Genomic DNA, 16,566 nt, shown 5'->3' with positions numbered 1-16,566 from the left:
TGGGATTTTTCATTTGCACACTGAAGCCAGGTCACGTAATTCTGCAGTGAGAAGAAACTCTGTAAGACCAAATAATTATTTTTTTTATTTTACATTTCATTGCTTCCTGACAGATCTAATGCTCTGGAGATTTTTTTATGCATATCAAGACTGTAATTTTTTCCCCAGACTGAGGTACCACTACTGTCTACAGCACAGTCCTAGGACTAATACCTCAGTGTTCTGAAATTACTCCTTCACTGATAAAGATACAACTAACTGTACATACATTTGTGCTACAGAGGAAAAATTAAATGTATCAGAATTTCTGTACGTATTTACAGTGTTTTACAGTAAAATATTATTAAACCTAACAGAATAGAAGAATTGCAAGTACAGTACAAAGGTTACAACTGATTAAAGTAATAATTCACAGACTCCAAGATGTTTCAGGTCTCCTGTTGATGAAGCTCCAAATCCATTACAGAAGGATAATAATGGAGAAGTTGGAAATCTGAAGTGGAACTGAAATGCATTTTCTTTCAGATGTTTTTTAAACCCCTAGAAGTGCCAGGTCATGAGTCTCAGATAATAAAGGCCATAGAGAGTTCAAATAGCCTAGAAATGATGGCACTTTCAGACACTGATAGAAGGAGCACATTTTAGAAAGGTTCTTTTTATTAATTTAATGCTGCTGCTGTAGCTGCAGAAGAGTCTGATATCTCAGTAGTAAGATGCATTAAAAAGCCATTTTGTCTGCTGCTGTAGATGAGGAATGTGGTTATTTTGCTCAACAGCTGAATTTTTCCAGAATCCCACTAGTAATCTCAGAGAAAACTATCTACTCTAGCCAAGAGAGAAAGCTGATGCACTTGTTATATAAGAAAAAGTTCTCAGGAAATAATTCACAGACACATGTAGGAACAGAATCTCTGCCATAATGTCCAGACATCACAGAACATTCCAGTCCACTGTCTCATGCAATGTGTTAAGAATTATCAAACTGCCAAATTAGAAAAAAACCTCTAAAAATAAAGAGGTATTTTGCCACCTGTGGAACACCCACACCAGGGTTAGCAGCAGTGCAGTGCATCACAGAGGTGTTTAGGAATGGGTGATAAATGGTGTTGGCCAATTTCTTACAGCAATTCTCTCTCTTTAGAGATAACTGCATTATTTTGTATCACAATGCTTTACTAACTAAATTGTACCCCTAGAATATTGGAACTTAAATGTGCTCTCAATAAAACTTTGCTCTTTCTGTGAAATTGATTGAATCTCTCCCTACATTACATTTATTAGATGAAATAGAGTTGGAGGGTTTTATAACAGGGAAATGGTGTTCACTCAGACTTGTGCAGCAGTGGCAGAACCCATTACATGGATTGTGATTTTAATCTTGTTCCGTGCAGATCCCCATACCTGGCACTTCTTTTAATAAACAGAAACATGAGATTTAAATTCTACTTACACACTTAGAAAACAGATAAGACTAAATATCAGACAGCAATTGTTCAGGGCTAAGGAGTAAGAGGAAAATTTTTTTCCTTTCCGGTTTTAGACATAAGTGGCCAGGAGATTATACTATTCTTGAAATGTCATTTCTCAGAACCAAAAAATAGTGTAATCAATTACTTCTGTAACAATAGTGTATTAAGATTTTTTTTTAAAACACAGGAGAAGGAGTATAATGGCATTTACATTTTTCAACTGCAAATGTATTTGGTATTTGCCCCCCTCTTGTCTAAAAAGCAAAACTAAATACAATGTAAAAGATAACTTCTTTTAAATCACTCCACAAAAAGCTACACGTGGGCACCTCAGCTGGAACTTTAAACCATTTCCATCTCTCCAGCTCTTAGTCAAATTCCAGACAATAAGTTCTTAGGGAGCAAAAGGCAAGTCTCTTAAGAAGTTTTCCCCACAAACATCACTTCACCATTTATAACCATCAGCAAGATGTCTCATCAAATTGATTTCAAATCCACAGAAAAATTGGAAACTCATGAATGCCACAAAATGTATCTTGGCATTCTTCCACTCATCTATTACATTTTCTAATAAATAGAGCTTTCTTGAAATCCAATTTCAACTTGAAAATCTGACACACTCTGCAGAAGACCAGGCAATAATACAACTAAATATGTGTGCTGTGATGAAACATATTCATTTGAAATTGGTCTTGAAGCTGCAAATGAATCCACCCATGGGTTCACAGGCATGGATGCACAATCCCTGTGCAGAGGCTTGTGGACAGCAAATTTCACATGAGGACTTATTGTAAATGAGTGTTCAACCTATCCATAATTTGTACAGGTGTAGGACTGAAAAACCATTACACTGAAAAATTACTAGTGAAAGAACACAACTTTCAAAAACAAATTTCCATTATTATTTTTTCCTAAATAGTTTTAAATATTTACAATACATGAAGAAAGAAGTTTAAAGGGAAAGGGGACACTTTTACCAGATTACACCCTTTGTGTGATGGTATGTCAAAGGGTTTGAGATTCTTAACAGACAACTGTTATTTCTGGATATATTCAACTTTAACATTAATGAAATCAAAACATGCATCAGCAGACTGCAAAATTCAGCTAAAAAGAGCTCAACAGCTTGACTTTTTTATTTGGTTAGTAAGGACCCTAATAGTGCTCTAACCCCATCTCCCAAAACAAGATTAAAAAATAACAGAAACCCCACAGAAACATAAAACAAAACAAACTAAGGAAGACCAAATAAAATAAATTTAAAATACCTACTGTTTAAAGAGCATGTATGCAGATCTGTATGCAGATTTTAAAGTCAGATATTTCTGAAAGCTTTACACTGTGATTTTCATTCAAAATCCCCATTTAAATAAAATTTTTTAAAGACTCTATTTGTAATATATTTCTTTAAATATAACAAAAGCACCTGCAAACTGAACAGGAGCCTTCTATTTTTAAAAAAGCACTGATTTAAAGATTTTGGAGATGCTGGCATTATATTTTAAATAATCTGTGATGAAAAAAACCTTAATATTTTCTTGAGTACTTGACAGATACTTACAGAAAAAAGGGCATCAGCTGAATAAGTGTCTCTTTTTTGGGATTGGCTGTGAATTCTGGCACAGTTTGAATAATTTTGTTCATTACATTCCTTAGGTAATTTTGTAGCTGCTTGCGTCGCTCTTCCACAAACTTTGCATCCTAAAAATAGAGAGGAAAAAATATAAATGGCACAAAGAACATGTTTCTCAACTTCATCATGTAACTAAACAGTCCTGGTAAGCATAAAAATCGATCTTTTGATGATCTCTGTTATTATGGCTATATAAATATGTTGGCAATATGCAAAAACCCCTTGACTCTGTCCTTAAAGATAAAGGAAAACCATGAATCCTAATAAGACCTGTTTCACAAGAGCATCCACTGACAGGATGTCAGATCCTCTCCCTGGCAGAATCTGTCTTCTCTGGACCATAAACCACTGCAATCTTAGAGAGGCAGAGCAGAACAGCCGCACAGAGGCTGTGGCATTACAATTTATGCAATTTTATTGAGATCCAGGATTACCACTCTTTGCAGGAGGAAATGCTGACTTACTCCCACAATGTCTCCCCAGTTCATACTTTTCAGACGTTGGGTACACAAACTCCAGAATGGACAAGTATTTGTCCCTCACTTTTATGTTATTAAATAATTATTTTGTCATGATGTCTTCATATAGATTTTTTTCAATATTACATCACAACTCTCATTAAAATGTTTTCCTGCAGTTTCTGTAGCATTTTAGATCCAGAATTTTATACTATGTTGGCCCAAATAAATAGACTAGTTCTATAAACTCCACATTCTGCTGATGGACCTAGAAGTTAAAAGTTTATCACAACCAGCAAGATGCCAGGCATCCCATAACTTCCATGTTTTTAAACCCTTTCCCTGTGAGGGATGACAATTACATGGACTATAATCTAAAGGTGACACATTTCCCAGGAACAGGGAGCTCTGACAGGTTTACAGTGACATCAGGTGCTGGATGCTTTATGCTCAGCCAGAGCGTTCTGTCTCGGGCGGGCTGGCACAGCTCACCTGGTTTAAATGTCACAGTATGTTCTTTAGGCACAAAGCCAAACCTATTATTAGACAGCTACAGCTCTCAAAAACAACCAATATCTAAGAGATGTGTCTATCCAACCTGTATTATTTATGTCTGTAAGAAAAGGCATTGAAATTAATTCTTGTTTTTTTTTTTTTTTGGGGGGGGGGGGGAAATCAACCCGCCAACAAAACACCATAAATACATTTGACAACACTGAATAAATTCATTGTATGGAAAAGGTTCAGCCCATGCTGCCATGCAGGGGATGCAAATCTGAAGGTTATTGCTTCCCTAGATAGAACAGAACAACACCATCAAAGCAGGGATCCTCCTTCAAGTTCAGCAGGAATTTGCTGTAGCATTCCTAGAACCTTCAGTGACATTTTGTTCTGTTCTTCCCTCCCATTAGAAGTTACAAGGAACAAGCATATTTTTAGGAATAACAAATCTGACGTAATTGTAGGGACATAATAGAGTAAGATGTAAGAAATTGCTGAAGACATCCATACTTACAGACTTCAAAAACTTAAGCAGTGCTTACGTTGTTTAATTAAATTTGCAAAATTCCAAAATATATACAGATTCATTTTATTTTTGCTTTCTACATATGAACTTACACAGATGTCCAGTCCTGTTTTAACAATCCAGTTCTACATTAATACAATTCATTCAATCCAGTAATGTTATGAAAAATTGATTAATGTATTCATTAATCAAATAAATTAATTCAGTGGAGATCTAAGTGAAAATAAAAAAGCCCCTATATGTTATATACGTTGCTATTTCATTTTTGCCAGTCACATATTTTTTCAGCAGCATACACACCAGTTGTGTTGCAAGTGATTTGAAACTCCTCCTTTATTACACCACCAAAGCTGTGGTGTTGGAAGTCCCCCCAAGCCCCTGTGCAGGGTCACCTGCCCAGTTCCCAGAGCTGAGAGCAGCTGCTGCTGGGACAGAGAGGAGCAGAGCTTGCTCCTGCCCTGCTGCAGGAGGACAAATGAGTGGAACTGAAGCCTATACAAGCTGTTGGGAACATTAAAGAAAACATTTTAACTCATGACGACACACAATATTACCATAAAATGGAACTATAATAATAAATAAATGTGCTCTTCAATGCTAATTAAACAATTAGCATTGAATAGCACTTATGTTACTTTTTTTTTCTTTTCACTAAGATTTTTGTTCCCACTGGATTCTTTGGTGAGGCTCAAGGAGCAGTCTTGTGTTCCCCTCTCTCCTCTCTGAGGATTTAAAGCAGCACACTCCCACTGGAGGGACATTTCTCTGCTGCATGGAGATGATGACAAGATGGACTCATGGGAGATGCCTGGGAAAAAGAAAAAGGCTGTGGAAGAGCTTTGTTTCTGGAAGCTTTAACCACATGAGCAGAGGGGATGTTTGGTACCTGAGCCCCTTTCAGCCCCAGGTGCTGCCAGGCTGTGCCATGGGGGAGGACAACCCTGCTTTGCTCCATGAGCCACTCCCAGGGCAGGGGCAGCTCAGAGCCCTCCCAAGAGCTGCCTCACCCTCACTGCACTTGTTCACTCCACTTCCATTGCTTCTGTCAGGTATGTTTTCACAAGGAAACCTCCATTGGTAAATACCACATTCAGCAACTTTTTCAGTTCTGAAGTTTTTTTGGTCACAAATCTTCAACAACAGTGTTTTCAATTCTGAAATAATTTCAATTATGTTAAATTTTCTCTTAAGCAGAAGCTGCATTCCTTTAGTATGACTTCTGTACTGCAAATGTATTTAACTAAAAACATCTTCTTTCACAGGAAGGATTTCTGTTATAGACACAGGTGCCAAATGCTGAATGTAGGTAGTTTCTACCCCTTATATTACTCTAAAGAGTCTCCTTGACTACAGGAAATAATGGCATAAAGGACTTTTCTAATTAAGACTGCCAGAACATACTGAGGGAAGGCACTTTTTGCTGTTTACAGCTGAACAAATTAGTGCTTATTATATGGCTATTTTTCTGCCATTTGCCCAAGAAAAAGGCAGAACATCCCAGAAATAAAAACCCAGCCTGAAAACAGTTTAAAATGTTATTTTACTCTGACATGAATTTGATCTGTAAAACAAACACCAAGCAATCTACCATGAAATTCTGTACCATGTACTAAGGCTCGTTGTCCTCACCAGAAGCAATGTAAACCAAGGTCAAAATGATTCAGCTGCAGGTCTGCACTTAATCTTGAAACGTGCATTTTGCAACAGCAGGTTGGCTACTCAGAGCAATGATTTTAGCACAGAGTTGTTACTGCCAAGCTGCTGCTGTAATAAAGAGTTTTTGTCACAATATAGTAAACAGAACAACTGGTAACAGAAAAACACAACTGGCTCAAAGCCTGGCCAGTTTTTTCAGTCTTAAATTATAAAAAAGTACCTATAACCTTCTTTTCATTGGGCCCAATTATCCACAGCAGAAATCTAGGTAGTACTTTGCATTCCAACTCGTAAACAAACACCTACTTTTATTTACAAGCAAAAAATACAGGGAAATTTTTTGCTGTGGGTTTGTATCAGTGACACCCACCTCCTACTTTTAGTACATGTCTTTGGTGATTGTATGAGTTGATACAAGCCTATATTTGTATGTGTACTCACACAGAAAACAGCAAAGATCTTCCCCTAAGGTTCAATATACACAGTTACGTACACTTGATGTCAATGTACTTTGACAACAAAGTAATGTTGTTAAAATTATCAATATATTTGCATGAAACCTTTGCATTTTCACATTATTTAAGGTTAGATTTCATCGTTTCTACATACACATAATGTAACAGTACTTAAATAAAGACCCACTTTTTCACTGAAGTTTTTTAGACATATTTTCTAAAAAATAAAGCTGCTACTGTTTCTGCACTAACTACAGTGAAAGTAATTTACTGCCCCACAGTCCAAGAGCACAGTTTTGATTAAGAGATCACAAAATTTCAGTTAACAAGCAAAAAACTCCTTCAGATTACAGAAGCATCAAAACACATCTGGTAAAATATTTTTAATCTGAAATTCATGTCTCCCAAAATGCTGTATGAGATTCTTTTTGACTAATAATTTGCCACATTTCTTCTGCTCATGGCAAAATGCTAGTATCAAATTACAAATCTCTAAAAATTGTAATAGATCACGGAAAAGTTAGAGACTCTCAACATATATTAGAAGATGATGTTAAGGTGTAAAACCAAGAAGCAGAGTCTTGATGTACCATATTTTATGTCATGTTCTTTTGCAGTTTTTCATTACAAACCAAGTTCATTCCCACTTGCAGTTTAAATTGTTTCACACAACTGCTGGTCTTTTATACACACTGCTAGTATGGAACAGATGGTGAAACATTGATATTCTTCATTATTAATGGGACAGCTCACTTAAGATGTTTCAAATATCTTCCAGGAGCTTTTGGATATGCTATGATTGCCATGGTTACCTGCCATGATATAGGGACAGATAAAACACTTTTAGATTCTGGGCTTGGTCCTGCTGCAATCAACATCAAACTCATTGCTCCTGAGGTTCTAACCCTAACTTAGCATTTAACCAACCTCCTGCTGGTAGCACATGGGAAAAGGTAACAACCTTTTAACAACAAAACCAAAGAACAAAACAGCTGAGGGCTAGATCCAACTCAATTAAGATAAAAGAAAATACAAAATAAAAAGAAATACGGCTTTAGGACTTTAATCAGCCTCTGATACCACACAATGCATCCCACCCTAAATTGAGCTGACAGTAGTGCTATTCAAAGTTGAACCTGCAAAAGCAGAAATAAACTCAGGTTATTCTAATGCAGCCACATCTTTTCTGCTGTCTTGGCCAATCAGTCTTAGCAAAATTATCACATCAGTTTTTTATCTATTTACGAGGCACCAAATGCAAACCTCAAAATGAAGCTGGCAATCAGAAGCTGAGATGGGAGCTAATTAAATATTCAATTGCTGAGTCATTCTCACTAGTTTGTAATTAAAAGTTATATAGCAAATATTCACTTTACAGACTGACACCTTTGCCCAGGTCACAGTAAAATATAACTTCAGTACATCTGTCCTTAAGTGACTATTGCATCATAAAACTTTCAGGAAGGTACAGTTTCCAATACTGAATATACCAGATGCCACAATATTACACAGAAAATCATCTCAAAATTGTTGAAAATACATAAAGTTAAAATTTCCATCTTACTTGTATTGCCAGATTCTGTATGGCAGAACCAGGCCAGCATTATACAACATAACAAGGAGATACAATACATGAAATTGTCATTTTCCCCATCCCAGTGTGAGATTTTTTTGTCCATTTACTGTTCAGTGGAACAAACAGCAATTTAAGAGGATGAGATACAAAGAAGAAATCAAGGAACTGTCAGTTTTGAAAAGAAATCTATTTTCCTTTAAACAGAGATTTAGTACATAATTGTAATTATTACTCTGTGTTTCTCTACTAAAATAGCTGATGCATTTCCATCTCCAGCTCTGGGTTCATTTCAATGGTACCAGAAAAGTGCTTTTAGATAAAGTAGTTTGAAAAAGGCATTGCTGCAAACCCAGCCAGTAGCAGACATGCTGAGTGTGAGCTACAGTCCTGCAATGCCCTCAGTCAAGCACCAATTTATTCAAAGCAGCATTTTAATCAGTAAATATGCCAACAGAATAAAGAAAGCTTGAGAATTAATCTAAAACTGATCTCTTTTTAGTGTTCTGGTTAATGCCACTGTTAGAAAAAGAACTTGGTAGTGTTATGCTAATAAAATCCAGTGTCATCTAAATATTTTGTTATTTAAAGACATATGCCAACCATGTGTTAATTTGTCAACTGGTCAGGAATCAACTGTTAATTAAAATGCATCAATAAAAAAACTGCAGCAAGACCCCTAGGGCTCATCTCTTGCTCAGCTATTGAATAGGGAAACACTATTTCTGTGTTCTCCTCAGATAAATTATTAGCAGTCTACCCTATAATTTTATTTAGGAGATTCTGCAAACTACAACACAACAGTTCATGAAATTGAGATCCATTTTTTCACTAGCCTATATTACAGTAATAACTATCAAGAATATTAGTTAAAATGTGTCTCAGTTCAGTGCTTCTCTCCAACACTGCAGTTTTCTTTCCTAATTTCATTCTTTAATCTGGTTGAAAATGCCCTGAAGACCAATAAAGACAACGCTGAATTTAAAATAACAGCAAAATAACCCACCTCAAAACCCTTCAGAAACATGGTACATGCACTGCTTACAATGCACAAGCTTCTATATACAGTAAGGTTACAGTGATAAAAAAAAATCAATAAATTGATTAAAAAATAAATAATGAAACAAAAACTTAACTCTCATGTAAAATTCTTCTTTAACAAAAGTTTCATTCAGCTACATTCTGATGTGATGATTCTGTTTTCTAAAATATAAGTTGAATGAGGAACGAATATTCATATTAAGTGCCCATAATTTATTGTGCCCTCAAGTAAAGATATTTTTCATGATACAACGAAAAAAACCAAATTTTTCATGCAAGAAGTGCCTTCAGCATTTCACATGATCTGACATAGTTAATATTTTGTTTTCTTTTTTAAAAAATTAACAATAAATATCTTTAGTACTAGCAACTACCCAAAAAGCTGTATAGCAACTAAGATCAAAATTTGCCAATATTTATAAGACAATACATTTTGAGAAGGAGAAGGGAGGTGAAATCAAGCACTTTGATATGTAAAGAAAGGGAAAAATGTGAGTAAAATTTCAAATTCAAAAAAAGAAAGTATTGCTTTTATTTTTGTAATTAGGTGTCCCTGTTAAGATTTCTCTGAAAGGAAGTTTATTAATCCAAGTAACTTGGTAATTTAGCATCACTACCACAATAAGAAATAAATATAGAAAATTTATTTTTATATTTTCATTTTATACCAGGAGGCTACTAGAATATCTAAATGACGCATGAGTTGTTATAAAACTGCCATATTTTTATCTAGCAGTTGTCCAAGCAGCATGTAAATTACTTTCCTTTTTTTCCCCATAATGTCATGATGCAAAGCAACACCATCTGAACTGTTTCTATGGGCTCTATATTCAATAATTTGTTAGAATAAATTGCTTCTCTTGATTATAGCATTACAAGACATCAAGAATAAAAACATCTCTCGACAGGCAAAGTTTTGTTTTGTAGACCCTAAATAGTCTGTATTTCTCTTCCTAAACTTCAACAGCAATTAGCAGGAAATTTTTGTAACTTGAAAAGAAAATTACTCAATTCACTATTTCATTGAAATGGTGCCCTTGAGCACCAAATGAACAGATTAATTCAGTGAGACATTCTGATGGAGATGGAGAAGCACGAGCTGGAGAACTGTTTACCTTTTAAATTAAAGCCCTGAAAATGAAATGTGCTGCTCTGCACTCCGCTCGATTTAACCTTCATGCCGAGTTTCAGGTAACCCAGACATTTCATGCCACACAATGAAGCATTTACTATAAAGTATTTGTCATATAAAAGCCAACCATTTCCTGCTGACTTATTTCTCTTCTTCTTGGATACTGATATGACAAAAAAATGGAAATGAAGAAGAACTGAATGCTCTTTTCTAAGTGCTGTATACATAAAATATCAACTGCAGTCTTATGCAGTAGAAAACCCAGAGGATCTGGATTCACAATCTGAAATATTCTGTATTCCCCCTTAGTGTGCAGGTGACAGTGCTAGGAAACAGTCAGGCTGTGACTAGAAATCTTAATGACTATGCCAGGAGTCACATTATTTTTATTTCTATTTCTATGGTACCACAATTAAGTTACATATTTGAAAACCAGATTGTATTCATTTAGTCCCAATTGCTATTTTAAAGCTTCTTTGAGAATTGAACTTTTCAGCTACAAAGTAACACAGAGAACTTACAGGACAAAGTTTCTTTTGTGGCTTTAGAATGGCACAAAAACTGCGTTATATTATAGAATTATCACATACAACCATATATAAGATTGATTTGAGTTCCTTTCCTGGTTTGAACACAATACAGATGGGTCCATTTATTTTCCTTTTACCCACACTATAGCACAAGCATATCTGTCAAATATATATTAGCTACAGTTTTTCCTATAACCCACAAGGCAAAAGACTGTATGAAAATAATAAGTCAATACACTAGTTAAGCCCACTAAGAGGGTTGAAAATTAAAATCTACTTACTTTGAAAGTCAAGAATAATACAGAATTTAAGCTTCTATATTACATCATACCAAAGTAGCATTAGTGAAAGCAAAATTTAACTTTAAATTTTTAACATATAACTTGAGGATTTATATTTTCAAAGCTTTTCTCCTTTAATAAATGTACCCCAATTCTGAAACATCAGAGAGTCATAATTTTCTACCAATTCTACTTGAAGACATTGGATATCAAAGCTTAGTACCAAGAAACATTATTTAGTCCCCTGTCCCACATGCATTAACAACAAGTTTTGCTTTCTTCTCAGCTCCCCCTGCCAGTCTGACTTTGACAAACGAATATGATGAAAGATATTTTCTGAGAGCTCCTAAATCACACAGAGGATAAAAGCACATATATCTGCACTTCTGATTCCAGTGCAAGCCAAACACATACTTAAATTTAAGGATGCCCTGAATTGTTTTGCTGAATTTGGACAGAAAAACAGCTAAATCTAAAATGAAATTACTTCTCCTCTAAAACTCTTCCTGCACCATCCTCTTTCAAACATTCCTTATGTCTTCTGTTATTGTCTATGTACTTGCTAAACAGGAATTGTTATACTTCCTATTTTCAAATACATATTTTATGTGGGAGGGGTGTGTGTGTTTCTTAAAAAACCTTGTTCTTATCACGCTGATTCCCTTTCCAAAGGGACTTTAGTTCCTCCATCATCTGGTCTAAAAGCAGCTCTAAGGGGGTACTGTCTGTGAATAGACAGGTCCTGCTCACCAAAAGTGGCAATCAGCTTTCACAGGAGGGAAATGCATGGCAGGGGTTACACTGCAATGACACCATGTGAAACCCTCAACAGCAAAAGTGCTAACACTCAAACTAATTTGAATGGCTTCAAATTTCTTCATAAATGTATGTATGAACTTCATATTTATATATTTCTTCATGTATATATATATATACACAGAGAGAGAGCCAGACAACTCTGGCTCTGTGTGTGTGTGTGTATATATATGAATAAATATAATATGAAGTATAAAAACTTCATATTTATACTAATATACATACATGAAGTATAACAACTTCATATTTATGTATTTCTTCATATATATATACACACACAGAGAGCCAGACAACTCTACTTGACAAACTTCCTTAAAAACCAATAACCATTATAAGCACAAGAGGAAGTTCTGTTGTTTTCTTTTACTTGCAATAAAATCTCTATCTTCTCTGCTTTTTAATCATAAAATAGTTACCCTGCAGCCTATCTTAAACTCTTCACTATCTTCAGCAACAGGCAAACAGACCAAACACTGATAAAAGGCAGCTTTGCTGTTGGGAACAAAAGAAAAGGAATCCATCTGCACTCTGTGAGCAAAGGCAAGTTTCCACTGACATAAATGAGAAAGACAGAGCTCCTGGGAGCAGAACTTGCAGAATCACAACATACATTCCAGAAGCAACTTCATATAGATCCCAAATGGGGTCTGATGTTGTCATATGCATGCTCATGTATATACAAACAGAATCTTTTTAAATACATGCACATGATATTTTTTAACTTTTTTAAATAGGGACATAGAGGAATTAATCTATAATTTAAGTTATCCATGGATAGGTGAAAAGTACATATTCATTTTATTGAACCAGCATTTGAAACATTTATTTTAGAGTTCTGTATTGTTCCCCCAATGCAACTGAGAAGTCACAGCAAAGTCACTCTTCTGATCTCAGCTAAGTGCTCTATATCCCTTCCATATGGGGTATCCAGTATTTTGAAGGAAAGCAGAGGATATCATGCAGTCAAGTCAGCACTCACTGCAAAGCTACCTGATTCAATTTCTCCTCACTTAGACAATCAGTGAATTCAGGTCTTCAGTGGAACTAAAGAACCATTTCTATTTTGATATGTCCTCTACTGGGACAACACTCTTGCAAGAGAATTCTTAATTATATCTTTACTTAATTACTATAATCTGCCCAATGTAGAAGCAGCAACTGGGATTTTAAGGCTGCTGCAATATTTAAAAAATTAGACTAGTCAGTCCAGCAAATATGCATGTATTAATATTTAATAATTATTTTGAGAGACACCAACACAACACCAGCAAAGGTTCAGAAGCCAAATGTAAGCTAAATGTTATCTTAAATGAAAAAAATTAAATTATATCTGCATGCAAAAAGGGTTCCCTGTATCCCTGTACACAGGGAGCCCTTTCCAATCAAGGGCTGACTGCATCGAGCTCCTCCTCACGAGCGTCCCAGAAAGTGGCACACTGCAGTGCTGCCCCATGGAACCCAGGCTGTCCTGGGCACTCCTCACAGGAAGGCAGCAGGGACAAAGACAAACAGAGAGAATGGACAGATGAGTTCCAAAGATCCACAGTAGCTGAAGACTTGCTAAAAGGAAAAAAAAAAAATCTATCTCATGCAAGGAAAATCCATTTGAAATTACAAATCTTGGTATACACAGCTTCATAGAAAATAGTGAGCAAATCACAAACCAGGCTGATACATGGGGAACATGCTTTAAACTTGCAAAACTGAACAATTCAAATGCTAACAATACAGTTGAAATTTGTCTGCATGTTAAAAAAAAGAATTAAAATATATCCTGAGTACATGACATTTCTTTTACACACACAACACAAGGGAACAAATATATTTCTTGTTTTACTCAAACAAGGCATTGATGAATTGAAAAAAGAACTCTTATTCTTGTCAGAATACTCATAAGACTTTGACAACTATTTGCTACCAGCACTGAAAGATCTTTAGTAGAAGGTACACAGCATGGGGATTAGTATATATGAAAATTAATACATAGACTCTTGCAAGCATTATTATTTTCCTTCAGTAAATATCTAACTTGATTCAAAGCAACATTTTTAAAACAAATTATTCTCTTCCCTGCTTTATTTTAGTTCAAACTTTAGTTCAAACTAAATTCAAATGTTAAACTAATATGCTGAAAATGAGGTTACCAAGCTGAAAGGCAAATACACTCTTCTTTGTAATTGCAAAAAGGTTACTTGTCCAAAGCAGTACTCTTTCCTCTTTTCAGCTATTTTTCAACTAATTGGTTTTCTGTTATGAAATTTAGGTTTCCTCAAGCATTAAAGCTAGTTTTTAATATTACATACATAATTTGTTGAAATACCATGAACATGAACTTTTAAGATAAATTGTGCCAACTGAAGGAAAACAAATGAAAGGCAAAAATATATTACAAATATAATGATCAAGATTTATATTATTATTAATAATAATGAGTTATAATGGTTAAATATTTTCAAATTCCACTGTTACTTGATGAAGATATATTTGATTTTCCAACTTTGTTAAATACTCATTCAGCTGAAATTCTTTCTTTCTGCATTTTCCCAATGTCAAACTCTGCAAATTTTTAATTTGAATCTGACCTCCCTGACTTCTACTGCAGTAAACAGGGAAAATATGCATGAAAATTAATACTTCTCTGTATTTTATTCTACATTACTCTCTTCTAGTTAAGTTCTCTCCTCTGAGCTCCAATATTTTGCATAGCAAAGCACTGGACAGTATTTTGTCAGTCTGCAGGAGTGATTCCAGGTCATTCTGCAGAATATGGTGTCCTCTTGTGGTCCTGGAGGTTCCTAAATCTGGGGATGTAACTGAACACAAAGTTCAGTGCTGGTTTCAATTACAGCAAGACTTTGGATGCCTCTGACATTTACAATAAGCACATCACCTTCATTAACCCCACAGTACAGAGTGCATTGAAGGGATCAGTGAATAAACTTATCCAGGTATTATTGAGCTGAAGGATATAAAAGCATCAATATCATTTTCTAAAAGCTGTAAAGTGATCATTTGTTGCCACTTACACATGGAGGACTGGTTTTTACCAGTATGTTATTTGGGCATCTAATAACACTGAGAAGTTGCAAAAGATATGAAAAGCATAGATTAATGTAAGAGATACTTTTGTTAGCAGAATTCAGCTACTGAACCTCCTCTTTAGCCATTGATTTAAGACTGTATTGATTAATCTAGAAATGGGATGACAGCTCCAATTCTATCAAAACCAGTAAAAGTAACATCAGAGAGAAAAAATATCTATTGAAATCTAACTGCATATTTAAAGGTAAACATGCTTTGGTAGTGACTACATTTAAAAAGCAATATTGAAAAAGTAGCGTTGGCAATATCTCTTCTAATATTTATTACCAAACATTTCCATGTGTAACATCCTGCACAAATCCTCATCTTAAACTGAAAGTTCTGCAGAATTCCAAGACAGACATTCTCACATCAATTAATTAATTTCATAGTAAATTTTTCAACCTTCCTTTTAAACCTTCAGCTGGCCATGGAAAGCAGGGCCGCCTCAGAGCCTTTAACCCATCTCAGTCAGTCACACAGCACAGTTATTTTCCAAATGGTACAAAATCCAAAGGGGAATATATTCTGTGACACACAGAAAATAGCCCCACTAAAAGGACAAAAATCTGCCTGCACAATGTGCTGTGCAAAAAAACTCCAGTGTGACAAACTGAGCCTTGCACAGCTGAGGTGAAAATGTCACTCTGTAACTTGCCAGGTCACAACCACAGCACTGCCCCACGTCTCATCACAAGAGACTTTCAGGAGTGCAAGGGATGGCACCCACTTCTTACTGTAAAGAAAAAACCCTTTTTCTGAGATCTGATAAGTGGTTGTGGGTTTATGCAAGATTAAGGTAGAATTTTGGCTCAAAGCTAAAGCACCGTAAGAATAAGCAATGCAAATTTTTTAATGAGTTGCTCAACTGATAATTTTGTATGCATCAATTGTGCAACTGAAGTTGTAACTCAATTAGTATTTAAAGTAATTAAAGATGAAAGAGTACCCAAAAAAGCTTAAAAAGCGGCTTTTGTAATTTACTGAAGTGGCTGATACTCCATCACTTCAAAAAAAGGAGAATTAGTTATGTAACAAAGAAGAAAATGCCTGGTTTCCATTACAAAACCGTCCACTAAAAATTTAATGAAAAATGCATGATCTTCTAATAGACGAAAAAAAAGCAGGAAAGCTCTCATAAGTACTTCCATTTCCTCAGTCAGCAGGCAATGAACCACATTAACTGGACCTTATGCCAAGCAAAGAGACATATGGATTTTATTGATAAATTTCATACATATCTGTATCACCACCATCCATCCCAGATTATGTGCATCACTGCCATTTCACATGTGCCAAACTTACCTACTCATTTTCACAAAATACCTGGGAAATCATTGGAAGTCAAAGTTACCATCTTTAAACATTCATAATCCATTCACTGACATCTGAATGCCAGTAAGGAATTTTTAAC

The 16,566-nt window shown here is 35.2% G+C and overlaps 1 protein-coding gene across 12 annotated transcripts in view; it reads right to left on the bottom strand.

The window, feature by feature from the left end:
* The window catches only part of SNX29 (sorting nexin 29), a 101,017-nt gene that overhangs the window by 24,139 nt on the left and 60,312 nt on the right, over positions 1-16,566 (bottom strand). For 7 of the 12 annotated variants that reach the window (XR_005630240.1, XM_039732634.1, XM_039732632.1 and 4 more), the window contains one exon: positions 3,031-3,170. Coding sequence is in view for 11 of the 12 variants with exons in the window: in XM_039732634.1 (XP_039588568.1) it covers positions 3,031-3,170 (140 nt within the window). In the remaining variant the exon portion in view is untranslated. Of the gene's footprint in view, positions 1-510; positions 2,091-3,030; positions 3,171-4,366; positions 5,396-13,289; positions 13,632-14,743; positions 14,885-16,566 lie in introns of those variants that run through there. The other 5 variants (XM_039732635.1, XM_039732641.1, XM_039732640.1 and 2 more) reach the window with 5 other exon arrangements.

This window comes from Passer montanus, unplaced genomic scaffold (genome assembly GCF_014805655.1).
Source record: "Passer montanus isolate IOZ18808 unplaced genomic scaffold, ASM1480565v1 scaffold8, whole genome shotgun sequence".
Lineage (NCBI taxonomy): Eukaryota > Metazoa > Chordata > Aves > Passeriformes > Passeridae > Passer > Passer montanus.
The sequence above is the reverse complement of the archived record's forward strand: the minus strand, read 5'-3'. Positions and strand labels throughout refer to the sequence as shown.